This window comes from Vitis vinifera, chromosome 12 (assembly GCF_030704535.1).
Source record: "Vitis vinifera cultivar Pinot Noir 40024 chromosome 12, ASM3070453v1".
NCBI lineage: Eukaryota > Viridiplantae > Streptophyta > Magnoliopsida > Vitales > Vitaceae > Vitis > Vitis vinifera.
The window spans coordinates 15,629,938-15,656,530 of record NC_081816.1 but is presented as its reverse complement, the minus strand read 5'-3'; the positions used below and the strand labels follow the sequence as shown (position 1 = coordinate 15,656,530).

Genomic DNA, 26,593 nt, shown 5'->3' with positions numbered 1-26,593 from the left:
CTAAGACTTAAAATATAAAAAATTTCAAGTATTAGAAAAGTTAAAAATATTTCATAGAATTACTATGAAACGAAGCCTAAAACCTTTTTTATTTTGACGTAAAATACCTTACCTTTTAACAAATTTTCAGTTCATATCTCCTGTCAAGCATTTTATAGAAAAATTTGAGAATAAAAATATCAAAATAAGATTATATGTGTAATTTTCAATATATAAAAATAAAAAAGAACTAGCCATGCCTTTGAATATATGAAAAGCAATAACCCCATTCCCTAAAAAAGCTCAACGGAGTTAACTCAAACAACCTTTATTAAGAACCTATTCTCAAAGCTAAACTCATCTGCTCACTACAGGACCATTCCTAAGCTACACTCCTCTGCTCTGCTCACAAGTCGGACCTACCAATAAAAAACAAAATGATATCCATTTACAAGCAAGGTACAGATACCCATTTTTCTTCCCGTCATTCTCATGGCTTCCACTGTGTAGCTTCACTTTCTACCACTTGTTCCAATTCTTGGTTTGCCTTTAACCTCAGCTTCCTGCATCCCAAAACAACATACAGTTGCAGTTCTCAAAACTGGTTTTTCCAGGTTAGAAACAGTACCATAAAGAAAAAACATCAAGTGTCAAGGCTAAGAAGCATTTATAGGAATGTACCTGTGGTAAATGCAGGAAGATGTAGCTCTTTGCTGTTGCTGGATTATGATTTTCTGCACCCTTACTCCAGTCATAACACACCTATAAACAAACAAATTTCAGTGAAACAAGCTTACAGGACAGAACAAACCAACATGGTAATCCATTTACGCAGAAGTAAATAACTTTAAACCCTGCGAGTCCGCAAGAAGTTGTTGTCAGGAAAAATTCGTCTGTTCACAACTTCAGAAGCAGGGTAAGCATTGCAACCGAGACAAAAATACTGAGCTTCCAAAGTGGGGATCCCAATAGTCAAATACTCGCAGTGTGACTTAAAAGACCAGCACGCATCACAAAACAACAAGAGGACATGGGGGAAACGTTTCCTTTCATGGAGACTAACCCTGACTTAATAGGTTAATTGCATACTAAATGCTGCTTCCGTAAAGATGGATCAGGTAAAACCCAACATGGGGGCTAATTGCATACTAAATCCAGCTTATGGCAAGGAAGAATAAGTTACATATCAATCATCATTCTTTGCTAAAACATCAAGGGTGGAACATACCGAATATGCAAATATCGATCCATCATTGTTGAAAGTACTGCAAGGTATAGGTTGACTGCACCTTGACATAGCCTGAAAATCAGACCAAATAGAGTCAGACAAACAAAGGGATGTTCTAGCCCAAAAAAGTCGGCAATTTGCCAGCTTGATATGGAAGAAAAAAAAAAAGGTCTATATAAAATATAGTAACCCTTATCACCCATCTTGCAACAGAATGTCAAGAATAAAATTATTTTTCTAGGTTCAGACTACATGTGTGCATATCCATGGAATCAACTCCATAAGGAAAAAATTAGCAACCCAAAAGGGTGTATTTCCCCGGAAGGGAGTAAACTTACCTTGACAGGCTGACGCATATACAATCTCAGTTTTGGAGGCTATAAGGTTGGAAAATTTTGAAGGAAGCTTCCTTAGACATATTCGACGAAGGTGGGTTCAAGTATCATCACAGGAGAGAAAGGTGTGCAACCCAAAAGAGTGGTAGTTTAGATATTAGATCACTTTTGTGGATGAGTATAAGCACTTTTGGGCAAATGGATGTTGAGATATCGAATGGAATAAAAAGTGATTCTTTTAAGACTATGGTAGTGATGGCATAGGTTGATAACCTAATAAGGTGTGAAAGTTCTGGAGTGTTGGGCAGGGAATCATGAGTGGGACAAGGGATTTTGAGTTTAGAGTGGAAGATGGAGGTTGTGTGAGGTTTTGGAAATTCATCTGGTATAAATGTTTCTCTTTTATGGAGAACATCTCTAACCTTATGAGACTGCAACAAACAAAGAGGCTTGGGTGAAACTTAAAAGATAATGTGAGGTAAGAGGAGAACAACAATGAAGAATTAGGGCAAGCATGAATGAGAAAGGTATTAAAAATATAAGAGTGTAGGGGTGAAACTTGCTTTAATTATGGTTTCTTGTTCTTTTTGTATATTCCTTTCTATCTATATCTCATTTCTAAAGAAGAAAAACGGTATTGAAGATGTCTTAAGTGTAGGAGCAGTGGCACTGGTGGTTCTAGGTTCTTCCTTTGTCCTTGTATTTAGAACTACATTGCAATTTATGGATGTGGGTTAAAATTTCAATTCTCTTCGTTGGGTTGTTGGGCCCAAACAAAATGAATTGGAACCTTAGAACCCATTGCCAACCAACATCACACTCATTTCATAACCCCATCCCCCAATACAGCCCATCCATCCACACCTCCCCGTGCAAAATAAATAAATAAATAAATAAAAGAAATCAAAACAAAAAAACAAAAAGAAAATACTAAACATGTACTGAAAATACTGGAAGAAACCTCAAAATTATAAGAAAGAAGATCATGAACAAGTAATAAATTCACATGACAAATATGAACCAAAAAAATGATAATTGTAAGGACATGCAGGCTGATTTCAGTTCATAATTTTCCGATTAGGGTAAAAACAATAGAATCTAGAATAATAGAAGAGTAACAGTGTCCGAAAACAACGAGAAGAACATATTCAAAAAGGAATCCTTGAGATTACCTTGAGTCTCTGTTTACTATCCTTGTCCCAGAAATTAAAAGCACCGTCAGAGCCTGCAGTGGCAAATGTGTGATGCACCTGAAATAAGAGGCACAAAAATAAGTTCTCAAGAGAATGCAAATCAAAAGACCTTCAAAATGGTTTGGCACTGAATTATAACTAAACTAAATATCTCCAAAAGAAAAAAAAAAAAAAAAACTGAATGTGGACATAATGTAAGAAACAACTATCTGTCCAGATCATAGGCATACACTATAGATCATTATCTAAACTTTGTCCAACTTTGGGGATCTTAGCATGATTTTTCCTTGAGATCTTTTGATTTATCTTTTCTTGGAATTCCATGCAAGTATATCTAGTCTTGTAAATTCACACACCATAGAAATTGAATAGATGAAATGTCATATAAAAATGACAAAGCAATTACCTAAATAGCTGAAACATGATATTGCCAATAAGTTAACCTAGAACTCAAAAGCTCCACCCAAGGTTAAGGCTTTTCATGGCTTGTGGCTAATAAGAAGTTTAAGATAAACAACTTTCTTAAATTGAGGAGGCCCTACACGGCTCTTAGTCAAATAAATATGTTATATGTTTGAAGGGTAGTGAATCAACCAATAATATTTTTCTTCATTGTCTCATAGAACTAGGACTTTAGCATAGATTATTCCACATAGCCAATGCCAAATGGGTTCCTCCTAGAGGCATAGCAAAGATGTTGGAAATCTCTTTTAAAGGCTTTGGCAATCTTCCCTTTTGCAAATATTCTTTTATAGATTCTAACACTAGATTAAAAGAGTGTTTGTTACTCAAAGAGGTCAAAGAAGAAAACTATGATTGATTTGTTACACCTAGTGTTTTGAAAACCAGACCAGACTGGTTAGTCCAACCAGACCAGACTGGTTAGTCCAACCAGTCGGATCGTCGACCAGAGAGTTTTCTGATTCAATTCACCTTATCAACCTGGTCAGAAGTCAAACTGGATGTGAACCGCCTAAACCTATAGTCCAACTGTGAACTGGATCGAACAGGGCGGGCCAATGCGAAGGCCGATCCCATTTTTGCCCATAATGGGCCATACTTTGCACAAGCCCAAAGCTCTTAAACCCATTTTAGTCCACTGTTTATGGGCTAAATGCTTTGTTAACTTCCTTTGAAGCTCATCTATATTTATGAGGGGAATTTTTTATGTCAATTTCTGATGTGGGATGGGTTACATGGGTAGAAAATAAAAGTGGCAGCAACATGGGGGGGAATCGAACTGGGTTGTAGCACAAAACTAAGGAAATAGCTACCATAGGCTATGTGTAAGCTTTGTGTAAATCTTTACAAAAAATAAATAATGTAACCTTGGGTTTTTATTTTTTGTTTTTGTTTTTTTTAAAGTTCCAATAATTTAAACTCTTAATAAATATAAATATTTAAGTGAATATTTATTTTTATAATGATAAGTATTAAAATAATATAAATCAAATAATGTAATAATTTTAAAAATTATAAAACAATAAGATTTGTAATTTTTTATATGTAAATAGAATTGAACATTATATTTTTTCCTTTTATTTTAAATATATCTTCATATTTAAATATTATATGTATTTTATTATATAAAATTAAAAATAATGATATATTTATATTTAAACTTATCATCATTTAATTTGATGATATCAAATATAAAAGATAAAATATTCTTAAAAGTTTGAATTATATTTATATTCCTAATTTCTTTAATTAATTTAAATTTTATATAATATATAAATTATATATTTATGACGTCACCGGTTCTTCAATCACCAATTCAACTAGTGAACCATGAACCGAACTTTTCCGGTTCATTGATCGGTCTGGTTTTGACAACATTGGTTACACCCTCTACTAGGTTCGACATGGTTAAACTTTGTGGATGTTCTTTAAGTAATCCTAGACAATTAGGTATCACTGTATCAGAGGCTGATTAGAGATCATTTAGGTATAATAGTGAGAGATTACTCTAAACCGGCAAAAGCGAGATTGGCCATTGAGGCAAAGATATTATTGTTATTGGAGATTTTTATGCAGGCCAAAGCTTTGTGGTAATATCTTGAGTGTCTAATAGAGAGAGAGGCTCATGGAAGTTTGACAACTAGATACAAAAAATCATAGATGTTGCTAGTGAGTTGGATGCAGATATGCTATAATATAGGGGGGAAAAGGCTATAAACGCATATGCAATCACAATATTTCATGTTAGAAGAAATAAAAGAAGCTTTGGAAAGAATAAGCCAGTAACCCTTCTGGTTATAATAAGTGCGCTTTACCTAAATAAACCAAAAAAGTAAAGAATATAATACAACCTACCCTATTTGCTAGAAAATGAGAAAATAAAGCAGCTATCAGCAAAGAATAAACAAGCTCCCAATATACAGGCAACCATGCACATGCACAGAGATATATTCAATAACTAGAACTATTGCAAGGGCAATGTAGAATCTTACAGGATGGAAGTTTAGAGAGTTCACTGAGTATATCTCATTGCCTTCCCTGTGGCATTTAAAAGTAAAGTTTTTACTTTGTTGTGCATCATCAAGATGATGTACGCCAACCCTTCCCTCTATCGAGCCAACCTAAAGAACAAAAAGATAGATTCAACTATCTTAATAAATTGATCCATAAATCTAAAGAGTAAATTTGTTAAAAGGAAAATATAGTAAAAAATATGTGAGAAAAAGAACAGTTTAAGTAATAATACAAGCGAAAAAAGAAGACAGATGTCGAATTGTAATTGCGCAGAAATAATAACAATAAAAGTTTTGCATTGGGAGTAATTAGAAAGATCTGCATATATGAATTTGGAACTCAAACAAACATAATAAAGATGATATGAACATGGAAGTTCTATAGCAATTCAACTTGAATTAAGCCCTCAAAACTACGTTACCAAATTCTATTTTTTAATAATATTATCTCCAATTAAAACCTTAGAACAGAAATAAAAAATATCCACCCATTGTTTGTCTCTAGTTGGAAAATATTCTCTATTATTTGTGTCTCTAATGTGAAAAAGTATCATCAAAAGAAGTATTCCCCATTAAAAAAAAAACAATAGTTGAAACTCCTATAAAAATTGTCCCATCAGCAAGGGCTGAGCTAGTTTAAACTTCAAAAAATGTTTTTTTGTTCCTTGTTGAAGTTGCAGAATATATAATTTGGTAATTTCACCATTTCCCTAGGTTGCATTTATTTGCTTGTTCTTTAATTCTGAAGAATTTCTGAACTCCTTTATTGATAATATTCGGTACACACCATACACATATATATACACAAATGACTGAATAAGAAAAAATCAATCTAGCTTAATTCTCTCCTAAAATTAGGAAACTGAATCATAAGGAAATATCCTAAATGATCTCTCCTTTTTTTTATTCCTAAAATACTTTCCTAAATTAAAATCCTAACTTTGGCATTATTTCAACACTCCCCCTCAAGCTGGAGAATATATATCATATAATCCCAGCTTGCAAGTTAAGTCTTCGAAGTTAGGCCTAGGTAAAGCTTTGGTGAGGATGTCTGCGGTTTGGTGCTTGGTAGGAACATAGTTCAATTTAACCGTCTCACTAGTCACCTTCTCTGTGATGAAGTGTCTGTCAATCTCAACATGCTTGGTCCTGTCATGATGCACGGGGTTCTTTGCTATGCTTATAGCTGCCTGATTATCACACATCATCAGAATTGGAGATGAACTCGTTTGTCCCAGTTCACTAAGAACTCTTTTTATCCAAATCCCTTCACAGATTCCCTGTGCAAGAGCTCTGTACTCAGCTTTTGCACTACTTCTGGCTACAACTGATTGCTTCTTACTCCTCCAGGTAACAAGATTTCCCCAGACAAAAGAACAATATCCAGAAGTGGACCGCCTGTCAGTGATGTTTCCTACCCAATCCGCATCTGAGTATACTTCAGTGTCACGGTTTTCTGTCTTTCTGAAGAATAGACCTTTCCCTGGTGTCATTTTTAAATATCTAAGAATCCTGTAGACTGCTTCCATGTGTTCCTCAGTGGGGCTGTGCATGAATTGACTTACAGCACTCACTGCAAAGCCAATATCTGGCCGAGAATGTGAGAGATAAATCAAGCGCCCGACAAGCCGCTGATATCTCCCCCTGTCTACCGGTGTACTTTCTTTCTCGATACCAAGTTTCTTCTGACTATCCATAGGAGTATCAATTGGTTTGCATCCAAGCATACCGGTCTCCTTAAGAAGATCGAGTATGTATTTTCTTTGAGAGACTACAATTCCCTTCCTTGATCTAGCCACTTCCATACCAAGGAAATATTTTAAATTTCCAAGGTCTTTCACTTCAAACTCTTCTGACAAATACTTCTTCAAATTCTGTAATTCCTCCATATCATTCCCTGATAGAATAATATCATCGACATAGACTATCAATATGGCCATTTTCCCGGCATGAGACTTCTTGACAAATAGAGTATGATCAGCCTGACCTTGTTTGTAGCCCAACTTCAGGACTGCTTTTGTGAATCTATCAAACCAGGCTCGGGGAGATTGTTTAAGGCCGTACAAGGATTTTTGGAGTTTGCAAACCTGATTCTTTGCCATACTTTCTTCGAAACCAGGTGGTATTTCCATGTAGACTTCCTCTTCTAGGTCACCATTTAGAAACGCATTTTTTATGTCCAGTTGTTGCAAGCACCAATCTTGATTGACAGCCAATGAGAGAAGAATCCTGATAGTGTTCAGTTTTGCAACAGGAGCAAAAGTCTCCTGATAGTCTATCCCATAGGATTGTGTAAACCCTCTAGCTACCAAACGAGCCTTGAATCTCTCGACTGATCCATCTGCTTTGTATTTTATGGTGAAAATCCACTTGCACCCCACAGGCCTCTTCCCAACCGGCAAATCTGTGATAGTCCACGTCCCATTCTTCTCAAGTGCATCAATCTCATCTTGTACTGCCTTCTTCCATTCTGAAATTTTTAATGCCTCTTGTATTGTGTTGGGAACCTGAGTATCATCAAGAGAAGTAGCAAATGCTCTGTAAGATGGTGATAGCCCTTCATACGTAACATAATTCCCAATTGGATGATCTGTACATCTCCTAACACCCTTCCTCAATGCAATCGGCAGAGTAGAATCATCAATGCTGGGAATTAACACCTCTCCAGCCCTATCCTCACCTATGTTCTCTTCAGGAAGACTTGAATTGGAGTCAATATATTGGCCACATGTTGACTGTGATCCGTGCTCTAATTCCTGTCTTTTCCTCCTCCTGATGTAAACTTGTAAGTTCTCATTAGCAAGTTGTGGGGCTATAGGTTGAATAGGCATGGGAGACTGGATGGTCACGGGAGAAGGAACATTTGTGTGCTGGGCTGGCTGGACTGATGACGGCATGGGTGTGGACAACTCAGTGGGTGCGAATTGGGAAGGATTTGGTGACTCTGAGTGAAAAGAAGGTACACCCTCAAGACGAGACTCCCAAACTTGATGTTCATTCATGCTCTCCCCCTGAACATGAAATTTGGGATAGAAGAAGACATGTTCAAAGAAAGAGATGTCCATGGTGGTGTAAAATCTTTTGTTGGTTGGAGAATAGCATTTGTACCCTTTTTGGGTTGGAGAATACCCTAGGAAAATGCACTTATTTGCTTGAGGAGCAAATTTGCTACGATTTTGAGGATACACATGAACGAATGCCGTGCAACCAAATACTTTGAGTGGTAAATCAGAAGAGGCGGCACGGGTGTGAGGAAATTGTTTTAAGAAAAGTTGACGTGGGGATTGAAAGGTAAGCACTCTGGATGGCATACGGTTAATCAAATAGGTAGCTGTGAGAATAGCTTCCCCCCAGAAATAGTTTGGAACATTAGAGGAAAACATAAGGCACCGGGCAAACTCCAAGAGATGTCTATTCTTGCGTTCAGCCACCCCATTTTGTTGTGGGGTGTCAACGCAAGAACTTATGTGGATAATGCCGTGATTTTGAAGATAGGTACTGAGACTACAAGTAAAGTATTCCTTTGCATTATCTAACTTGAGGACTTGAATTTTGGAATTGAATTGGTTTTGAACCATAAGATTGAAGGTTTGAAAAATGTGCCCAACCTCTGACTTTTCTTTCATAAGGAAAACCCATGTTACCCGAGTATGATCATCAACGAATGTCACAAACCATCGAGTGCCAGAAATATTTTTTATCCGGGAGGGACCCCACACATCACTATGAACTAGAGAGAAAACAATCGAAGGTTTGTATGAGATTTGAGGATATACTGTTCGAGTATGCTTTGCAAACTGACAAATTTCACAGTGATAAGATGCTGGATTTTTATTGATAAATAATTTGGGAAACAATTTTGCAAGGTAAACAAAGCTAGGATGACCAAGGCGATAGTGTAACATTATAATCTCACTATCTTTATTGACCTTAGAATTTGACACAGAATTGAAAGACTCTTAACATACTCTGAGACTATACGCAACTTGCTTGAGAGACTTGGTTTGAGAATTGGCCACATGAGAGGAGGTAGAGCCCGGAACACAGTTCAGCACTGCCAATCATCTTCCCCGATTTCAAGTCCTGAAAAACACACGAGTTTGGATAGAATTTAGCAACACATTGGAGATCACGAGCCAATTTGCTAATGGACAAAAGATTACAATCCAAGTTTGGAACATGGAGGACAGAGTCAAGATATAAGTCTTTAGTAAGTTTTATAGAACCTGTCCCGGCAATTTTTGACTTTGAACCATCAGCAATATGGACGGATGAATGACCATTACTTGGCTTGTAATTTTGAAAAATGGCAGCATCTTCTGTCATGTGATCAGAAGCACCTGTGTCCACTATCCACGGCTTCATTCCTCCTCGACTAGCAGTGAGGGCTATCCCGGTAGTACTGCCACTGCCAACTTGGCTTAATAGTTTCTGTAGCATCTCCATCTGCTCTTTGTTGAATGGACTCGGCTCGGGAACAGATGTGCTTTCAGAGTTGGTAGCCACGTGTGCTCTGCCATCTCTGTCAGACCGTGGCTTTGGTTTCCAATCAGCCGGTTTGCCATGAAGCTTCCAGCAAGCCTCCTTATAATGGCCTGGTTTCTTACAATAATCACACCAAGGCCTATCTCGTTTCTGACGATCTCCACCACTACTATTAAATGACCGAGCAGCAAGGGCAGAGCCATCCAATGTTGGGGCAGGTTGCTCTTTGGATCCCATCATCACTTTCTTTCTACTTTCTTCACGCCTAACCTCTGAAAAAGCCTCCCTGAGACTTGGAAGGGGTTTAATGCCCATGATTCGGCCTCTAACATCATCCAATTCCCTGTTTAGTCCTAGGAAGAACTTGAACAGTCTCTTTTGTTCCACAATTTGCCTGTATGTTGCTGCATCATCCGAACATTTCCATGAGTGAGTCTCGAATAAGTCAAGTTGCTGCCAATACCTTGTGAGTGTGTTATAATACTGAGTAACTGACTGCTCTCCTTGGCGGAAGTCATGTAGGGCTGATTCAACCTGAAAAAGTTCTGAAATATTTTCAGAACTTGAGTAAGTTTCTTTGGCTGCATCCCATATGTCCTTTGCAGTCCCAAACAGCAAGAAATTTTCTCCTATGTCATTGTTCATGGAATTGATAAGCCATGACATGATCATGCTGTTTTCAATCTTCCACTTCCTGAAACCCGGTTCTGTAGTTTCTGGCATGGCTGCTTCTCCAGTGAGGTACTCATCCTTTCCTTTACCGCAAATGAACAGCAACACAGATTGTGACCACTGTAAATAGTTATGGCCATTTAATTTGTGTCCTGTGATGAGAATAGGAGAGGAATCATTGCCACCAAGGTTTGGAATTTCAGATCTGCCCCCTGATTCTGGTGACGTGATGCTGGATACTTGTGATGATGCCATTCCGTATTTTGTCATGGACCGGAAAGGTAGAAGAACACTTCCCAAGGCACGTGCAGGGATTGGAGTTGAGAAAAAATAGCCGGAGGACGCCGGAAAAACTGATCGAAGGGCCCACGGAAGCAAAAGAACCCCAAAAGAGGCACGTGCAGGGCTCGGATGGCAAAAACAGGTAAGAAGGGTGGCTGGTCGGCGTCAGGCGAGCTTGGAGGAGGAAGCGCGTCGCCGGAAAGTGGCTCACGCGCCCTCACGCGCCGGCGCGTGGATGGGTTTCTGGTTCCGGTGCTTTAGGATAAATTGGAGATCTCCTCTAGGCGCTCCTTGCGATGTAGAAAAAAAACCGTCGCCGGAAAGTTCGCCGGAAAGTTCGCCGGAAAAGTTGCCGGCGGTGAATGTTTTCTGACGACGATTCGACCGACCGGAAAGCGTTTTCTCCCTTGACTCTGAGAATAGGGACTGATGATCGGAATGGGAGATGGCCAGAGAGAGAGATGGTCGGATTGAGAGATGGCCAGAGAGATTTGGCCGGAATGAATGATGGCCTGAATAAGAGGTGGCCAGAAGGGATTAGGGTTTCAGAAAACTAGCTCTGATACCATGAAGAATTTCTGAACTCCTTTATTGATAATATTCGGTACACACCATACACATATATATACACAAATGACTGAATAAGAAAAAATCAATCTAGCTTAATTCTCTCCTAAAATTAGGAAACTGAATCATAAGGAAATATCCTAAATGATCTCTCCTTTTTTTTATTCCTAAAATACTTTCCTAAATTAAAATCCTAACTTTGGCATTATTTCAACAAATTCATTTCTCAATCATTGCATTTCTTTTTCTTCCACTTTTACTTTTTAATTCTATGAGCACACATCTATGGAAGTCTCAGTTCCCATTTTTACTAAATTTTGTGAGCAGCAATTGAGATTGGAGCAGCTAGGATTGACATGGGAGCATCTCAAAGCTCACAGACTCCTTGCATGGACTGTGTAAGAACTCAATTTTACCACTTTAATATGGTGTCCTATATTTGCTTTCAAAGATTAACAAAAGAAGGCTCTGAACCTCATATTTCCACTGATGCTTCATCCAAATTTGACTATGATACTTGATTGTTGAGCTGTCAGAATTCACAAAAATTGCACACAGTGCTTCTATCCTCTTAGAATTTTGTTTCCCTGTAGCCTCTATTTCCTTGAAGTTCTTATTCTTATAGTTTCTAGTTTTATCTCCAATTAAAGTTTAGAAAGTGAATATTATTCTTTTTTTTTTTTTTTTGATAAGTAAAGAGAAGTATATTAAAATGAAAAAGGAGACACCAAACTAATGCCCTCTAGGTATACAGGGAGTATACAAAAGCAGCCCACAGACTCTAAACCAAGGAAGCGGGAAGAAACCCCTACCTTTAACTAGAGCCTAGCCACTCAAAAAAGCTAACAAGAAAACGAGGGCTCAAAACTATAAACACCCTAACCCAAGACCACAGATTACATACAAAAGAATTTTTCAGCCTTTGGAGTGACAACACCTCATTCCCAAAAGCCAACAAATTTCTTTCCTTCCAAACTGACCAAAATATACATAAGGGGGCCATTTGCCACACCTTTTTACAAATTTTCCCCACAAACGCTCCATGCCATTCAAGGAGAGTTTCCTTAACTGTACCAGAGAGAGCCCACGCCACACCAAAGAGAGAAAAAAGAAGATTCCACAATGCCTGCGTCTTAACACAATGAAGTAAAAGGTGATCCACCGTTTCTGCTTCAGAAAGACAAAGAAAACACCTATTTGCCAAAGAGTAACCCCTCCTCTGGAGTTGGTCCAAAGTTAAGATTTTGCCCCAGAAAGCTTCCCAAGCGAAGAAAGCTACCTTAGGAGGCACATATGCTCCAGAGTAGAATATAGCGACTTGACTGAGAAATCACCACTTCTAGATGCTGTCCAAACCACCTTATCCTCGTCCTCCCTTTGCACCCTAAAGGCTTGGATTTTTAGCATAAACTGCTCCACCATCTCAATTTCCCAATCATTAAGTGCCCTTGAGAAAAGAAAGGTCCAACCATCCCCTACACCATCTGGGTTCCACACTTCCGATACCCAGACATCTTTAGCCAGGGAAATGGCAAATAGAGAAGGGAAGGACTTGCAGAGAGGCTCATCTCCACACCACTTATCCTTCCAGAATCTCACTCTCGTACCATTACCCACGCGGTAGGCTAAACTGCTATACATACCCAACCACTCCTTTCTAATAGCTTTCCAAAGCCCTACACCATGCCTCCCACTTACGGCCCGAGTACACCAACCCCCCTCCTCTACACCATATTTGTGATTGATCGCTTGCTTCCACAAAGCCTCACTTTCAATGGCAAAACGCCAATTCCACTTACCCAAGAGAGCTTTATTCATCAAAGCTAAGTTTTTCACCCCCAAACCACCTTTCTTTCTTTCCAGACAAACCAAATTCCACCTAACAAGATGAGGCCTCTGTTCAAGAGCACCTCCCCCCACTGGAAGTCCCTCTAAATCTTCTCCAACCTCAGCCTTACTTTTTTGGGCAAAAGGAAAAGAGACATGAAGTAAACCGGCAAACTAGATAGAGTGCTCCGAATTAGGGTGAGTCTTCCCCCTTTGGAAATATACTGTCTCTTCCACATGGCCAACCTTTTCCTAAACCTCTCTTCAACACTATCCCAAACCACCTCTGATTTGAAGGGTGCCCCCAAAGGCAAACCCAGATAACTAGAAGGCAGACCACCCACCTTACAACCCAACTCCAAAGCCAAATCCTCTATATCATTCACCCTCCCCACCGGAATAAACTCACTCTTCTCCAAGTTAACTTTCAACCCTGAGCAAGCCTCAAACCACATGAGAAGCCAACTTAGATTTGTCAACTGATCCTGAGACTTCCTCACAAAACACCAAGGTGTCATCCGCAAAAAGCAAATGAGATATCAGAATCCCTTCTCCACCCCTGCCTCTAACCCTCCATCTTGATAAAAAACCTCCACTAATGGCCCTTCTCATTAAGCAACTAAACACCTCCATAACTATCACGAACAGATAAGGGGATAGGGGGTCTCCTTGTCTCAAACCCCTTGAACTTTGGAAAAATCTGGAAGGAGAACCATTTATAAGAACAGAGTATCTTACAGTAGAAAACACCACTCTATCCACTTAATCCATCTCTCCCCAAAACCCATTTGCTTTAGCACAGCCAACAAGAACTTCCAGCAGACGTGATCATAGGCCTTCTCTATATCCAACTTGCACATCACACCCCCTTGATTGCTTTTCAATTTGGAATCCACAACCTCATTTGCAATCAAAACTGCATCAAGAATTTGTCTACCCTCCACAAAGGCATTTTGAGGTTCCGAAATCACTTTTCCCATTACCTTCTTCATTCTATTTGCCAACACCTTGGCCAACAACTTGTAAAGGCTTCCCACAAGGCTAATCGGTCTGAAATCTTTCAAATCTTCTGCACCTCCCTTCTTAGGGACTAAAACCAAGAAGGTTGCATTTAGAGATTTTATAAATCTGCCCCTTTCATGGAATTCTCTAAAAAAGCCCATAATTTCAACCTTCACCACATCCCACCCAAAAAGCCAAAATGCCATTGTAAAGCCATTCGGCCCCGGGGCTTTGTCTTTGCCTAGATCCGTAAGAGCTGCAAACACCTCTTCCTCCGAGAAAGGATTCTCCAACCCCTCAGCCTCACTGTTATCTAACCTCATAAAAAAGATCCCGTCGACACTAGGGTGCCACCCTTCTTCTTCTGAATACAACTCTTGAAACGCCCCCACCACACTATTTTTTAAATTATTTTCCTCTGAATGCCGACAGCCATTAACTTTCAACTTGGATAGCCAATTTCTTCTACTATGAGCATTCGCCATCCTATGAAAAAATCTGGTATTATTATCCCCCTCCTTCAGCCACAACTCCCTAGACTTCTACCTCCAAAAAATCCCTTCCTTCATCACCCAAGACTTGTAGGACTCCCTTGCTCCATTTCTTACTTCACATTCTTCCATATTTAAAGCTGCATATTTCTCCTTTTCATCCCAGTACTCAACCTGCTTAAGAGCTTCACCCTTTTTAGCCTCAACTAACCCAAACTCTTCTTTATTCCAAATCTTCAAAATATTTTTAAGGGCCCTCAATTTAGCATCTAAAATGTAGCTAGATGTCCCTGTAAATTTTAAACCCCCCCACCACGTCTTCATCTTATCTTTGAAACCCTCCTCCTCCAACCACATATTCTCAAATCTGAAAGGGGAAGGTCCCCTCTTCAACCCTCCTTCTTCTAGGAGGACCGGGAAGTGATCCGAAACAGGTCTGGGGAGAATACCCTGCACAGCCCCATTGAACATATTATCCCAGTTATCCGTCACTAAGAACCTATCCAGCCTAGACTAGACCTGGTTATTCAATCCTCCTCTCCAAGTAAACGGGCCCCCCATCAAAGGTTAATCCTTCAGCTCCAAATCCTCTAACACTTCTGAGAATCTCCTCATTGAAGCAGTAAACCCACCTCCCCTACCTGCACTCCTCTGGAAACCTTACCAAATTGAAATCCCCTCCCACACACCAAGGGTCACTCCATAACCCTTTAACTGACCCAAGTTCCTCCCAGAACTCCTCTTTATCTCTACTGCAAACCGGCCCATACACTCCAGTGAACACCCACACAACACCATCCACACAATTTTTGAACCGACATGAAATTGAGAAAACCCCTTCTTCCCAGCCCACTAGCTCCACCAATCTATTGTCCCAGAACACCAAAATACCCCCAGCTACACCCCTAGAATTGATTGCTCTCCACTCTATATTTCTTCCCAACCCTAAACTTCGAACAAGCCCCGTAGTTATTTCTTTAATTTTAGTTTCCTGTAAACAAGCCACGTCCACTCTCTGGGATTTAATTACTGACTTGATAATCCTCCTTTTATCCCTATCATTAGCCCCTCTAACATTCCACGATAGAATTATTATCTTCATTTACACCCTGATCCTGAAGCCCCTCCGAAAATACCCACGCTAGAACCCATTTTTGCCTTTTTGTAGCTAACAGTCCACTCCAACTTCTTGAGTTCACTACTGGATTTTAAAGATTTTAAACTCATCTTCCTAGTCACTCCTTCCCTACCCTTTTGCTCAATTCTCCCCTTCATTCTCCTTAAGAAGTATAAGATTTCCTCTTCGAAGCCTTCTGTCAGCATCCCCAAGTAGCGACTGAACAACGCAAGGCTGCTTGAACTCCACCCTTCCTCACTTTCCCCTTCTTCTATGTGACAGACACTCCTTTTCTCAAAAAGACTCGTAAAGTCCTCCCTAACTGGTACAAGAGCTAACCCATTCCCTCTCTCAGCGTCACTCGAGTCCCAAGAATGTTCACTCCAGTCTCCGAAAGCCGACGTAGCTCTGTTCCTTCCCACACTAGGCTCAAAACGACCTAACTCTCTTTCCGCTCCATAATCCAACCTCTCCGATACCCCTACAGCCTCGGCGTGGCCCCAGAAAGAAGAAGAAGAAGAGGATCCCCGATGCCCTAAAGCAGAAGAAGAAATAGAACCAGCGTAATACCTGGAAGCCTCCTCCATCAAAGCCCCGTCGGTGACTTTCCAACGACGCGGCGTCAACTCCATGGCGACTTCAACTTGAACAACCAAGAGCTCCGCTTCCATCCCCCCTACACCCTCTGCGGGAGCAGACGGAGCCTTAGCCGAGGAGGGATGCTCCAAAAAACCTGTGTCAGAAGTGGGCCCCCCAGGCCGCCTCTTCAAGATTAACGGGCAATGGGCCTTTGGCCCAAACCACTTCACCACTTAAGCCCAAGCATCCATTCCCTTTTAAAGCCTTCCCCTTTTCTTTTCTGGGCCCAGACCCACTGTTAGAAGAGCCCAAATCAACTGCAATAGGCCTCCTACCCTCTGCTGCCACTGCAACTGCCACCTCCCTTTGCCTTCTGCCACACACAACCTGCTCCCTTGTCCCCCGAGACTGCAAATCACTTTGAAAATTTTGAACCTCTTGCACGCTATCACTGGCGTGTGTATCCCCCCCTCCCTCATCCCTGACCTCCCGCCTTTCCTCTTTGAACCAGGTTGATCTTGCCACTACCTCTGAGAACCATGGAGGATTTTCCCACCAGAGACTCACCGTCCAACAAAAATTCCCGACTGCCACCTGCAACGTTCCCGGTCTAAACTTCCCAAGGGCTCTCAACAAAATATGAGTCCACTGCAACTCGGAGAAGAAAGCGGTTTCCTCATCCACAGCTATGAATCCCCCGCAACTCTCTCCTATACTCTTGAACACTTCTCTACTCCAAAGGTGAAGTGGTAGTCCGACGACTTTCACCCACACTTCCTTTGGGTGGCTCCCATTTCTACAACACCCCACTTCAGGTCCCCATTTCTGCAGGAAAAACTCTCTCATCTGAAGATATCTACTACCCCTTAAGAGCGCCAAGTCCGCTTCCACTTTATCTTCAAATTTGAACATCACTAGGGCTCCACCCAAACTGGAGATTTTTAAACCTCCCTTGAGAGACGACATTTCCTACGCCCATTCCTTCAATAAGGACAAAGACGGAACGACCTCAACACTATCACCAAAGCATCCTACCAGGCAGTGACTAAGCTGCTCTTCCCTACTGAGCAGGTCACGCTCCCCAACATGCACCCACAAAACTTCCCCTAATTCCCCTGTCTCCTTTCTCACGGCTTCTGGATAAACTCCTTTCCCTTTCTCTTTTCCTTTGACTCTATAACCATCCTTTACAGAGTTGGAGGTACCCAGATCACCTTTGCTCATGGCTTGATTAGTAATTCCAAGGGCTCTTAGCTTCTAAGCCAGCAGACCACCCTCCTACTAAGCCTTTACCTTCTGGGAATACTAGACAAAACCTCTTTGCTTCCAAGTCCCTCACCGAGCATAGCAGATACCTACCAGCATCATTTGAACGACACTCCAGCCTATATTTTCTTCCTCCTTCTTCCCAAACTTTAAGGCGCCTCGAGCTTGACTCTCCTTTGCACCAGTCTTCCACCCCTTCCAACAAAAAACTGAAGCTCTTTTCACCAAATTTTATCCAAGAAGAGAAGCCTTTGCTCCTTTCCAGAATAACCCCTCTCAGTTTGCCTCGAATCTCTTCAATGGAGATTTTGAACGTCTTTGATTCCACCGCAAACCAACTCTTACCCCCCTTCGAAACTTATAGTTTTTGTTGGATTTTGTTGATTATATAGGGAGGTGGCCAAGTTGAATATGGATTTTATTTGTTTCTTCTTTTGTTTTTTTTTTCCTCTTGATTGCAGCCTTTGTATACTTGCTGTGTGGTTAAAGTGTGCCAATTATTTATTTACCTCTTCAAAGGAAATGATAACCTTCTAGTTTTAATTATTTTTGAAATTCCTATTTTTGTCTTAGGCTTTGATTTGAGTGTTTTTACAGCTTAGAAAGCCCATTTGCTAAAAAATGATTTATTATAACAAGTTTCTATTTCAGAGTTTCTGTTTTAAAAGAATTTCTATGTTTTAGAGTTCTAGCTTGAGTTAGACCCAAGTTCAATTGGCTTCTGAAAAGTCAAAAGCTCTTTTAAGTTCAATAAAAGTTTTGGAACCTATTTGGCTAATTTTTAAAAGAACTTAATGCTAAAAAAAGCTTAATATGAAAGCTAAGAAAATGTTACTTTTCATAGAAGTCTCTTTGGACTCATGCCAGAAGTTATTTAATGTTTCATGAAACTTTTATCAGATCAATTTTGCCCCTTTAAAAGTCATCTGTTTGGCTTCCGCTTTAGCTTCTAGCTAAACCCAAAAACTAAAAGTTATACCAAAACAAGGCCTTAATATAGAATTTTGGGGCCAATAAATCAGGCCTTCAGAAATTTGAGAACCTTTTAATTATTGATACTCAAGTCCTACTTGTGCATACATGTGTAAGCCCTTTCCGTACAATGTTTTCCTTGCCTTAGTCTATTCGGAAATTTATTAATATATCTCCTCCTGCAAAATGAAACTGGGTGACTTAGTTTGATTGTTTGGCTTTTCAGATTGATTTACGAGATTCTGCTCCTGCTCTTCCTTCTTCTTGCTACTATTACTGTTCTTATTTTTCCTGGATGTGAGTTACTGTTATCATTATTGTTATTGTTAAAATTCCTAACATCATGCAAATGTTCACATGACCAGAAAGCACCCAGGTCCCCAGACCCCACCCAAAACAGTCAACTTCTTCTTCTTATTGCTACTATTACTATTCTTATTCTTCCTGGATGTGAGTTAATGTTATCATTATTGTTATTATCCTTACATTGCTAACATTATGCAAATGTTCACATGACCAGAAAGCACCCAGGTCCCCAGGCCCCACCCAAAACAGTTGATGACACCAAAACCACCTTCAACCACAAGTTTAATACACAGCCAAGAAACTTCCAGCACTCATGAACAACAATAAAAGAAGGGGATGACCTAGGCTTACTGTCTTGGTCATTTCTTTTACCTATCTTTTCTTTTGCTTTGTAAGGTATTCCTTATATACTAACTGTTAGGCGTTTTTCTAAATATCATCTGTTTTGCCTACTAAAAAATAAAAGATGGCTCATTTTTTTTCCCAGGGGAACAATATACTGCTTTGCACAATGGTAGACCGTACAACTTCTTGAGATCCACAATACTAAGACAGCTACACTTTTTTGGATCAAATCCAACAAAGAAGTAATGAAAAGACTATATGCTTCCAGAATAGAATGAACCATGGTACTGACCTCTGATGATTCCATAGCAATTTACTCTGTCAAACATCCTATTTAAGAGCCCAATCTTTCAACTATGTCATCTAGCACACTCAATTGAACATATACATCTATCATTTGTCTATCTTTACAAAGCATGCCTTTCTTCACAAGAAACAAAAGAATTCACTAACAAAACAGAAAGGTCTCGGAGAATAGCTCATCCTTCCTGTAACCTTACTTCATTACCGATGAATTGTTATTTCTGATATACATACATACATACATACATACATATATATGTATATATATATAGAGAGAGAGAGAGATAAAAGGCCTGGTAAGTTATACTAATATAAAAATAGAAAAGCTAATAACATAACATAAAAGCACCTGAACAACAACAAAACTGACAACACTGGAGGTGGATAATACTGGAGGTGGGTAATACTCTCCCTTAGAAGCCTCAAAAGTAATCACACTCCTTTGGTGGTATCTGCATCCTCATTAGCTAAGCAGGGAATCGAGAATAAAATCTATGCTCATGAGATCGATAATCTCTGTCATTAAGTGTTCATACCTCAAAGGACTTGTTGTCCTCTCTCAAAATCATGTAAACCCCCAACTCAGAATTCCTCTCAACCAACAAGTTTCAAAGCCCCATTACACAAGCCTTCTAATAAGGTAGAAACTCAGCCCTAATGGCAACCAACTCTCCATCCCAACCCCTGTTAGCATAGAGAATACCAGAGAAACCTTCTCCATCTGATTTCTGATAAGGCCCCTGATAACCATGACCCAGGTTGATAAAAGTAACCAACAAAGTTAAGCCTTGATCAACCCTCTAAAGTGAAACCATGGTCTACACACCCCTTCTCTTAGAACTCTACTGACAGGCTCATTTTCAATATTATACTTAAGATTGCCATCCCAACCATGTAAAGTGAGGGAAAAGGAAGAAAAGAGTAAGACAAGATATAAATAGAAATACAGAAAATATAAAAGCAAAAGATGGATAAAAAAAAATAAAAAAATAAAAAAATAAAAAAACACATACCAAGAATCCTTGCTGATCCGGAAAGGCAGCAACACATCTTGTCTGATACTTCAATGGTGAAGTGATTCTCTTAAACTCAGTCTGTTGGTATTTGAACCATGGTTAGACATGAAACGCAATGAAATGAAGAACCAAATGTTCTCCAGGAGTCTGCTGGTAATTGAGAAATAAAACTCGAGTAAAATGCAGAAATAAAGGTTGTGTGATGTGGTAGTTTTGCCTTGTCACTTTCATGGAAAATAAACCAATCAATGACAAGTAACATGGAAAATATTTTCTAACTCCCATGACATTGCAGCACAATGGTACACTGGGCATTAATCTTTTGGGCCTCCCAACCAAGAATGTATTTTTTTGGAGCAATGAAAAGGTGAGTTTTCCATTTCACCAAAAACAAAACAACATATTATGGGATAGCTGTGGTAGAAAATGTTTAAACAGTTTAAATGGGGATCTGTAACAAAAATATCTGTCTACAAATGCATTTTAAATTTAATAAAAAAAGAAAAAAAAAAGTGTCATTAAAAATTTATTGAGGACATAAATGTGTTTATACATTTTAAAGAAATCATCCCTTACAAGCGCCAAGAACTTCTCCCTCTAGGCAATATAGAACAGCACATAAGCAGTTACCCAATAAAAACATTCCTATCAGCAAATGAGACTAAACATAAAATCAACCTTGTTGACATTCTTTACTAGATAAAAGGAATTGAAGGAGTGCCAAAGGGACCCTGCCCATGTAGGCCTGTACACAAGGAGGATACTTGAATTGATCAAGAAAAAGACTATACCAAAAGCAGCCATACAGTTGGAATATACATCACAAATGAATTATATAAATGAGACACAACCTAGAAACAGAAAAGAAATGACGTTTTTATGTCTAATAAATGGACAATCTTCATAAGGCTTCTCATAAAGAGGAAGTAAAAAGGCATTTAAGTGTCATTTTAGTCAATCCGGGGAAAATGTGCTCCCGAGACAAATGGAAATTTTCTTCTCTGATAAATTAGAAAGTGAAGGTCTTATAATCAGCAGTCTATATAGATAAATATATCCCTTCAGCTTGGAAAGGAGAGGAAGAGGCTGGTAAATCTGTTTAGCTGCTATGGGATGTGCACCAAAGAGACATCTTAATATCAATATTGTAAACTTTATAAGCCATTGATCTTCAAGAACAATTGGCTATGCCTTGAGGAGGCTAAAATGCTATTTGTGCATCTTGCAACAATGTCTGAGACTTTTCCAAGCAGTAGAAAGTTATAATTAGAGGTAAAATAGCACTGACCACAAGATGTTAACATGATACAAAAGATAGATATGGAAATGCCTTATATTCAAAATTCAACCATTATATGACTTGTAATTGCATGCTAGGTCTTATGTCATTGAAATTGAGATTTGCTATTGAAACTGGAGATTCAGACACTGTCATACCATAAGCAAGTAAATATTGCCAGAAAATAATAAAATATTATTATTTATGATGCTTAAGCATCTGAAGATTCAAGAGAGAGCAAATAACCAGTTGAAAAGATTATTCACTTAACCCATGAGAAGAAATGTAATACCTGAGGGTTTTGCAAGTTAAAAACTATAAGATTTCTATCTGCAGTGCCAACAACCATCAAGGGATGTCTCACAGTTAGTGCATAACAACGGTCAGGGAGTTGCTGGGTATGCACAGGATTAGGCTGCCTTGTATCCCAATACCTGAAAATACAGAATATATCCACAAAAATACTTCATCAACAAGCAAAAGAATCCAAAAAGTGATATGTTTAGAACACCACATTGTAATAATAAATCAGAAGGGAGACTATGCATAGAGCAAATACAAAACATATATTAGCCACAGCGAGGTGTGCACAACAGAAAAAAGTACTGAAATATCAACATAGAAATAAGATGACAAAAGCCACATTTAGTACTGAAATTTTTTAAATTGAAAAGTTCAACATTTGTGCTTAAAGAGGGTTTAGCTAGCCAGATAGAAGGAGCAGTTGAAAGATTCCTCTTAGACACTTCAGAAAAAGGACGAATAACAAAATCTTATGAAGCTTCTAGAGGAACATATCATGGAAATAAGGGAGAAAAAGGGTCTATTGGTCTCCTACTATTATGATAGCACATGTCCCAGGAAACCTTTTGTACATTTATTCGAACAAACACCATAAAATGCTCTGGTTGACAGAAGAAAAGCATCTCCCTACACCAGCAGGATGCAAATACAAGCCAAAAAAAGAACATGCAAAATCTTGCATAAACCTAGATGCAGACATGGTGGCCAGTGCATATGTTTGCTTCTTGCATAAAGCACATAATCAAAAACCTAGATGCATCTCTTTAACCAACCACCAGAAAATGCTCTGGTTGACAGAAGAAAAGCTTCACTTACACCATCAGGATGCAAATATAAGCCAAAGAAAACATGCAAGATCTTGATTTAACTTATGGGTCCCCATGGAGAGTCCGAAGGGCTCAATCATGGAAAGTTCCTCAGTTATTAAAAAGAAAATACCTAGATGTGGAAACAGTGCATATGTTTGCTTCTAGCATAAAGCAACTCATTGTTTCCCATGACCAAAATAGCCAGTCAAATGTCTGAAAGAAAAAAAGTATTCATGTACCTATATTGATGCCAGTTAACATTTTCAAAGTGGCTTAACTTGCAGTTCTGAGGATTCTTCAAAACAAGAAAGAAGGAAAAAATAAAGAGGAAAAAAAAGAGTGGAAGACTTATCAAAGGAATTAAATTTTTTCAGTCAAAAAAATCAATAAAGGAGAGGGAGAAGGAGAAAAAAAATCTGCAAAGGAATTCAGAGGGCACTAAAATCACAGACTTCAGAAGAAAGAAGGTGGAGGATGGAGGGAGTTTTAGAGTGCATCAAACGTGTAGAAAAAGAACAGCACATCCAGATTCCATACATAGATAAAATATTCCTAAAATTAGCATCAATTATGATATCTACATGATTATACATGGGCAATGAACTCCACAAATCTGCTCAAGAAAATAAAGAATAAAAGTAACAAATCATGCATTTGATGTGAAAGCCATTTCTCTCCACAAAAATATGAACTGATAATTGTGTCCCCATGCAAAAAATTTTATAAGACTTTCACATAATTGTACTTCCTTCAATGGTTATATGACTTTGCTACATGACCTTTCTTGATATTGAGACGACATTATATTTGCTCACTCACTTCAAGACCCAATGTGGACAACATAAGGCCAACCTTGAACTCAAAATCATAAGAACAAAATTTACCTTGGTACTACAACTTCACAAACATTTGTACAATATTGCAACAAAAGTAGCACCTAAACTTACTGTCATACTTTTGATTCTCATTTCAAATGGGAAAAACTATAAACAGAGAAAAGAATGTTTACTTAAGAGTCTTGTCCCAGCTTCCTGTGGCTAAGAGGTTCATCTCTGGGATCCAAGCAACCTCTTTAATGGGAGCATCATGCATGGCCACAGTCATAGGTTGCCCGCCAGACAACAAAGGCCACATTTTCACTTGCTTGTCACAGCCTCCAGAGAAGACAGTTGTTCCATCATCCTTCCAAGCAGAGCATAGAACCTACACAAAAATAACATGTACCAAATTTAAAATCCAAAACAAAAATTTCCAAAAAAAGAAAAATAAATAAAAATGTAGATTTTGTAAAAATAGAATAATTTGTTACCGGCTGGTCATGTGATATTGATGCCTTGGGCACACTGCCAACAGTTGGCCCATTCCGCATTATCTCCCAACATCGAACCTACGAAAAGTTTCAACAATGTAAATGGGTGTCAAAATTCTAATTCCAACAAGACCAAAAACAATCTCACCAATAATTTCTACAAACGCCCTGCTTAGAAGCCTACAAAATTGAGGAAACCAGAACAAAAGTTTCAACTCTCCTGCTTTCTATTGTATCAGTTTCCAAAAAATTGCCAAACCCATCTCATATTTTGTATATCAGACTCCATTGAGAGCCCCGAACAACCAAAAAAAAAAGAAAAACTAAAAAATTCTTTTAATTTCTTTTCCTACACATTTTCTCAGCAACCAAACATTAAAAAATAATAAATAAACAAATAAGAACCATAGAAGATTAAACAAAGCAAACCTGATTATCCCATGAAGTGGCCACCAGAATATTTGCCTTGGGACTGAAACTAAGGCTTGAAACAGAATCACTCGGAGGTTGAGCCACCTATCAAATTACACAATAATTACAACAACAGCAACCCAAAAAAAAAAAAGAAAAAAAAAGCCAGAATAACATTTAGTTAAACTCAAAAAACAATTACCTCAATCGACTTATTGGGATTTGGATTGGAAGCAGTAGTGATTGAAGAGAAATTTGACATAATTGAAGCTAATCAACTGCAAACATTCAAGAAAAATCAACAAAAGAGGTATAATTATGAAGCAAAATCTTCCAATTAAGTTGGAGAAACTTTATAGGAAAGAGAAAAAGAGAATAGCGAAGTGGTGAACAGGTATGATTGGGCCTCAACAAAGGAAAAGGTATGGAGAAACTCGGTTACCAAGGAAAGAGAGAGAAAGTACACTCCAAAACCCCGCGTAGCTTCCAGAGAACGCTATACTCCCAGTCTTCCCCTTTCCGTTTGTTGTTGTGTTTTTGGTCGGAAATAAAAATGGGAAAATATTAAGATTATTAAATAGTGATTGTAATTAAATATCATACAATAATTCAACAATAATAAAATGCAAAAATAATTGAAGGAAATTAAAATTTTATTATTTTTTATCGCTCTTATTTAAATATTAAATAATCTCTCATTTTATCATACTTAATAAAATAAAATTTTCTAGAAAAAAGTGGATTTTCATAAGCTGACGTGGAATTATTACTAAAATAGAACCCAACTTTCCATAATTTAAATCTCCTATTGTCGTTCCAAGGTATTCAGAATTTCACACACTGACTCCACGTGTTCTTGAGTTCCCACTTACCTTTCTTCTTGCCTATGCCACATGGCAAATAAAAAAAATAAAAAAGTAACTTCCACAAAACCCACAAAGCTATATGAAAGAGATGGAAAAGGTATAGCTTTGAGGGTTAATTTTTTTTTATATATATAAAAATAACCCATTTAAAAAAAAATTATCCACAAATTAAACTTCATTTCAAAATAATGCTTAATCTGGTGCTTTGGCACCAGACATCCGTATCTTAAAATTGTAGTTGATAACTACGATTTTGACTACTTAAAAAAAAAATTCAAAACCATAATGCCAATTATGATTTTAAGTTTAAAGTTAAAGTCGTGGTTGATAATTATGATTTTAAATTTGATTTTAAAATCATAGTCACCAATTAGACTTAAAAAAATTTTATACATATAAAAATTATTTTGTTTCATTTGAAATATTTAACTTTATTTTAAAAATAAATTTATTATATTATTTTTATTTTATATTTATTAAAAATATGTAAGTGGTTAATAAACTTATATGATTATTTTAAAAATAATAATATATGAACTAAATAATTGGTCTTTTTAATTTGATATAAAAATATTTTTGTTTAATTTTATTAAAACAATTGACATTATATTTAATATAAATTATTATTAGTTAATTATATTTAAATATGAATTAAATATAATAAATTGTATTTATTTAAAATAAATAAAATATAAAAAATCCTATTTGTAAGAAAACAAATAATATAAATCATTATTTTAATTAATTAATTTTTATATATTATAATGTAAGTGATAGATAATATAATGTGTATACAAGTTCAATTTAAGTTTAAAATTTATCATATTTTTATTTAAGTATATAATAATTTATTTTAAATTCGTAGTTGGTGATTACGGTTTTAAACTTAAAGTTAAAGATATAGTTGGTGATTACAGTTTTGACCATTATAAAAAAAAAAAAAAAAAACGTAATTACTAATTATGGTTTTATAACATTCATTATTTTGGAATCAAGCTTAGTTTATAGTTTTTTATTTTATTTTTAAATTGAGTTATTTTTTGTCAAAACTCTAAACCTATGAACCCTAATTTCTTTATTATTTGCTTTTCTTCCCTGCTCTCATTTCCCATACCTACAAGATAATGAACCCTAATCTTTATCTCAGAACAAAAAAATATTGATAAAATTTTATATT

General features: G+C 37.8%; 1 protein-coding gene across 2 annotated transcripts; it reads right to left on the bottom strand.

Annotated features, from left to right (window-relative positions):
- Window positions 1–163: 163 nt before the first annotated feature.
- LOC100250245 (protein RAE1) lies at window positions 164–25,161 on the bottom strand. 2 transcript variants are annotated; one of them, XM_002271609.5, is made up of 12 exons: window positions 24,993–25,161; window positions 24,753–24,828; window positions 24,569–24,655; window positions 24,140–24,217; window positions 23,840–24,033; window positions 22,011–22,152; window positions 20,437–20,517; window positions 5,189–5,317; window positions 2,715–2,792; window positions 1,208–1,279; window positions 661–741; window positions 164–542 (listed from the first exon to the last, which is right to left on the bottom strand). In XM_002271609.5, the coding sequence occupies exons 2-12, from the start codon at window positions 24,810–24,812 to the stop codon at window positions 492–494; spliced, it is 1,053 nt and encodes a 350-aa protein (XP_002271645.1). In that variant the 5' UTR covers window positions 24,813–24,828; window positions 24,993–25,161; the 3' UTR covers window positions 164–491. The 2 variants fall into 2 exon arrangements, with proteins under 2 accessions (XP_002271645.1, XP_010657599.1); XM_010659297.3 differs by having other exon boundaries at window positions 24,957–25,111.
- Window positions 25,162–26,593: the final 1,432 nt, after the last annotated feature.

Coding starts and splice junctions, on each gene's coding strand:
- LOC100250245 (XM_002271609.5), bottom strand. CDS start 24,812: ATGTCAAATTTCTCTTCAATCACTACTGCTTCCAATCCAAATCCCAAT. Junction 24,034..24,139: donor CAATATCACATGACCAGCCG/GTAACAAATTAT, acceptor ATTTTTGTGTAG/GTTCTATGCTCTGCTTGGAA. Junction 543..660: donor TCTTCCTGCATTTACCACAG/GTACATTCCTAT, acceptor TTTGGGATGCAG/GAAGCTGAGGTTAAAGGCAA.